The 4,879-nt window shown below is 58.2% G+C and overlaps 1 protein-coding gene across 1 annotated transcript; it reads right to left on the minus strand.

The window, feature by feature from the left end:
- Positions 1-1,713: 1,713 nt before the first annotated feature.
- Positions 1,714-4,540, minus strand: ACTA1 (actin alpha 1, skeletal muscle). Its single transcript, XM_005896702.3, has 7 exons — positions 4,382-4,540; positions 3,458-3,598; positions 3,028-3,352; positions 2,763-2,924; positions 2,470-2,661; positions 2,193-2,374; positions 1,714-2,106 (listed from the first exon to the last, which is right to left on the minus strand). Exons 2-7 carry the CDS (start codon positions 3,584-3,586, stop codon positions 1,963-1,965), a joined length of 1,134 nt encoding a protein of 377 aa, XP_005896764.1. The 5' UTR covers positions 3,587-3,598; positions 4,382-4,540; the 3' UTR covers positions 1,714-1,962.
- Positions 4,541-4,879: the final 339 nt, after the last annotated feature.

The following is a 4,879-nucleotide window of genomic DNA, read 5'->3' on the forward strand; positions in this document are numbered from 1 at the left end:
CAGGCAAATTCTTTACTCCTGAGCCACAAGGGAAGCCTATTCCACCCAGGGAATATATATAAAGTATTTACTACACCACACCAAAAATCTTCTCTCAGGTCTAATATAAGTAACACAATTTACCGAATAACTACAATCACAAACTACTTGAGAGAAGGAAAGATACAGAACACTAATGAAATATGTGATGCTTATTTCTTTTTAAAGACATACCAGAAAAGGAAAGGTCATTTGGCACACTTCCAGTGAAACCACACAATTTCTAAATTTTGTACGTGCTTTTAGGAGAAGAAAACTGTCAAAGATGAGGCAGGAGGAAAACTTCTGTCAGTAGCTTGATGATTATGAACACAGGAGAAATGTGTCATTACTGTCTTAAATTTCTTAGTAAAATTCTAATTAAGAGACCTGGGTTTTGGCTTTAAAAAAAAGACTTAAACTGCCAGTTAGCTTACTCATGTAATTCTCATATTTTTCAGTAAAAGATGGGTTCCTCTGAAAGACTAGAATTTAGACCATTTTTTTAAACCTTTGTCCACCCCGGGTAGATAGATAGTTTTCAATGGATTTGGTATCATATACTTGTTTTATTAAAATCCTAAGTTCTACTGAATGACTGGTTCTTTTGATATCTGGGTTTGGCAGTATTCCTACCTTGGAAGCTTCAATGATTCCTGAAGCTTCTCATTGGGCCATAACAGGAGAGAATAAATGTGGCAAGGTGGCATATGATATAGCTGTATTGTTGATTCTTATAAACATATTTCTGAATGAGTGTATTACCTTCTTTGAGTCAGAATCTATTTCATTTAGGAAACACTTTTCCCAGGAATTTTGACTGCAGCCTACCAGGATCCTCCATCCATGGGATTTTCCAGGCAAGAGTACTGGAGTGGGTTGCCATTGCCTTCTCCCAGGAAACATTAGACTACTTTAAAATGTATAGATGTCCTGCTCTCTCAGAAATACAAACTGTTCCTTTGTGTTGTGCCTTTCGGACTTTGCAGGAGTGGAGTAGGGTTGCTTCCTCTTCGTTGCTGACCCCTGCTCAGCACTGTCTCCGCTTCCTTCCCTGAAGGCATTTCCTCGCTGGCCCGCCCCCCGCGCCTGTCCCCGCTGAGGCCGGGCTGTCCTTTTGGAGCCTCCACTTGGTCCTTTCTCGCCTCCTCCCACCTCTGGGCGCGGCTCCTTCCCCTCCCCACTCTGGAAAGGGCGCTTCGTCACCCAGACGAAGCAAAGGCCTTCCCGAGAAGTGGTTATCTTCACTTAACAAAGGAGAACTGGTTCCTCAAATGCAGAACGCACACTTTTCAGTTTAGATCTCAGATTGAGGAGGGAACCGGGCTTCAGTAAGGCCACGCCCCCGCGGGTGGAGCGGGAGCGCGCTTTGCTCTCGGGACCCCAGGCCAGCACCACGGTCAGCGCCCTGCCTGAGGCGCGCCCTGGCCACCCGAGCGCCGCCCCGGCGCCTCCGGCAGATAGCCCTGCACAGGGGACACGCCAGAGGTCAAGTCGGGCCACGGCGCAGGTGCCAGTCTGAGGAATAGATCTGAGCCAGAGGCGAGGGCCGTGAGCTGCGGAAGACCTAACTCACGGCCTTGTAAGGCCTGCACTCATTTAGAGTATTGTGAAAAGTGACGGAGGAAGACGGAGTCCCTTTTACTCCCCTATCCCCACAGCTCCCCGCCCCCGCAAAGAAACACAGCAGACAACTTTACGCAGCAAAACAGAACGGCTGAGTTTAATGCTTCAAGTTTTCCATTTCCTTCCACAGGGCTTCGTTTTAAAAATAACAAAATGAGGTAAACAATGTATGTACACATTATAAACAGTGTGTCAGTTTGCTGCAGCGGCAACGCTGATGGTTGGAGAGCAGCTGCTGCGCGGTGGCTCGAGGTCAGCCGCCTGCGCCGCGAGCAGATTCGTCGTCCTGGGGAGAAGTCGCGGCTGTCGGAGAGGCGTCTAGAAGCATTTGCGGTGGACGATGGAGGGGCCGGCCTCGTCGTACTCCTGCTTGGTGATCCACATCTGCTGGAAGGTGGACAGCGAAGCCAGGATGGAGCCACCGATCCACACGGAATACTTGCGCTCAGGTGGGGCGATGATCTGTAAGACAGTAGGGACCTGTCAGGTGCGCGGTCGCGGCCGGGGAGCCCCTCACAGGAAGGGGCTTGGGGGAGGGCGCCACCCACCTTGATCTTCATGGTGCTGGGGGCCAGGGCGGTGATCTCCTTCTGCATGCGGTCGGCGATGCCCGGGTACATGGTGGTGCCCCCAGACATGACGTTGTTGGCGTACAGGTCCTTCCTGATGTCGATGTCGCACTTCATGATGCTGTTGTAGGTGGTCTCATGGATGCCCGCCGATTCCATGCCTGGGGGCCACGGAGGGGAGCGTGAGACAGAGGGCGGGAGGCCCGGGGGGCCCGCGGGGCTGGCACGGGCCGGATGGCGGGTGCCCGGGGCTCACCGATGAACGAGGGCTGGAAGAGCGTCTCCGGGCAGCGGAAGCGCTCGTTGCCGATGGTGATGACCTGACCGTCGGGCAACTCGTAGCTCTTCTCCAGGGAGGAGGAGGAGGCGGCGGTGGCCATTTCGTTCTCAAAGTCCAAGGCCACGTAGCACAGCTTCTCTTTGATGTCGCGCACGATCTCGCGCTCGGCTGCGGGGAGCGGGGCGGGAGAGGAGCCCTCAGCGCGGGGTCCCGGGGACAGCGCACAGTCTGCCGGCCCGCCCGCCTGGGGAGCCCGGGGCGCCGCGCACCTGTGGTCACGAAGGAGTAGCCACGCTCGGTGAGGATCTTCATCAGGTAGTCGGTGAGATCGCGGCCAGCCAGGTCCAGACGCATGATGGCGTGCGGCAGCGCGTAGCCCTCATAGATGGGCACATTGTGGGTGACGCCGTCGCCGGAGTCCAGCACAATACCTGCGCGAGGGTAGGGTCGGGGATGAGCGGCTGGGCTCTGCTAGGCGCTCGGGGAAGGGGCAAGGCTCTCCGGAAGAGGGGGCGGGGGTTTCTGGGCTCTCACCGGTGGTACGGCCGGAGGCGTAGAGGGACAGCACGGCCTGGATGGCCACGTACATGGCCGGAACGTTGAAGGTCTCAAACATGATCTGGGTCATCTTCTCGCGGTTAGCCTTTGGGTTGAGGGGGGCCTCGGTGAGCAGGGTGGGGTGCTCCTCGGGGGCCACGCGGAGCTCGTTGTAGAAGGTGTGGTGCCAGATCTTCTCCATGTCGTCCCAGTTGGTGATGATGCCGTGCTCAATGGGGTACTTGAGAGTCAGGATACCCCTCTTGCTCTGCGCCTCGTCGCCCACGTAGGAATCTTTCTGCCCCATGCCCACCATGACGCCCTGCGGAGCGGATATACCAAGCTCTCATTACCGAGGTTCCCAGTGGAGCGGGGCTAGGCCGCGTAGGGACCCGGCCCGGCTCCCTCCGGGAACTGGCAGCCTGACCTGGTGACGAGGGCGGCCCACGATGGACGGGAACACGGCCCTAGGGGCGTCGTCGCCGGCGAAGCCGGCTTTCACCAGGCCAGAGCCATTGTCGCACACGAGGGCGGTGGTCTCGTCTTCGTCACACATGGTATCTGGTTTCTGCAAGGACAGGAATGCCATGGAGACGCTCAGTGTTTCAGGCAAGAGGCCCCGGTGGCTGGAGCGCCCTCCCTCCCCGGGGACCTATGGACACCTCCAGCCTCCAGCCCGCAGCCCGGCGCCATCCTGCGGGGGAAGCAATCAAAGCCGCGCGGGCGGAGCTTCGCTGCTGCGAGCTCTACTGCGAAGAGACCACAGAGAGCGTTTCTCCATCTGGGAACTCAGGACACACGGACCCGAGAGTTCTCTGCCTTCGCTGCAGGCACCGCCCTCTCCGCCCTCCCTGGCATCGCATGGGGGTCAAGGTCCGCGAACCCTGATTTCTGGGCCACTGTGAGGGTGGAAGGAGACGCCGTGGAAAGGGCTTGGGCACTCCACCAGGACACGAATGGCTTATTTTGGACCTCCATGGCACTTCAGACTCACAGCCGAAGCGCCCTTGGAACTGATGGCGAGCCAGGGGAAATTGTCCCTTCTACTGTCCTTTGGTTCTGTTGGGAAGGAACTGCCCTGGGGAGGACTAAAGCAAAACCTTTCATCTACCTCGGCACGCACGAAGTGTCAAGGAGAGCTGCCCCAAAGGGCTGGGAATAAATTTGGAGATCTTTCCAAAGGACCCGGCTTCCTGTCTCTTCTTTAAAGCACACGTGACTCTGGGGCCAGAGGCGCGGCTCACAGGACGCGGGGCTGGGGCTGATGCAGTGAGTGGCCGCGCTCTACCTGGAGTTTTCCAGGCTGCCGCAGTGGGACACGTCCTTCTGTCCCCACCCCGCCCCTGCCTACCTGGGCGGGTGGCTACACCTGCTGCTCTCCGGCTCCGGTCCCGGTCACCGTGGGAAGGAAGCGAGACTTCTCTCGGCGCTGTCCGCTGCGGTGGCCGCTTGTCCCCCTGCTCAGGTTTTATATAGCCCTCGGGCGCTCCCCTCGCGCCGCCCCGCAGGAATGTCGCTCCCCTTCTCGAGCCATATTTGGGTGTTGGGCACTAGAGCCCCCTCCCCCGACCAGTTCAAGGCCTGGGTCCCCGCCCGGGTCCCCTGCGCTGACCAAAGAAGGAGAGGCCTGGCCTGAGCCCAGGTAACGCGGGCCGGGCCGTATATGGAGTGTCTGCCCGCTGGTCGGCCCCTCCCGACCCCGCCCAGTTGCCTGGCGGAGGGGCTGGGGTGCGGCGAGGGTCACCGAGTGTTCGGGGTGCGCCAGTGAGCCTGCGCCCGGGCTGCACCTGTCCGCAGCCGCCTCGCCCCCGGCCATTCGGTGTTCTCCGAGCCTCGGGAAGGTGCGCCC

Source organism: Bos mutus, chromosome 28 (assembly GCF_027580195.1).
Source record: "Bos mutus isolate GX-2022 chromosome 28, NWIPB_WYAK_1.1, whole genome shotgun sequence".
NCBI lineage: Eukaryota > Metazoa > Chordata > Mammalia > Artiodactyla > Bovidae > Bos > Bos mutus.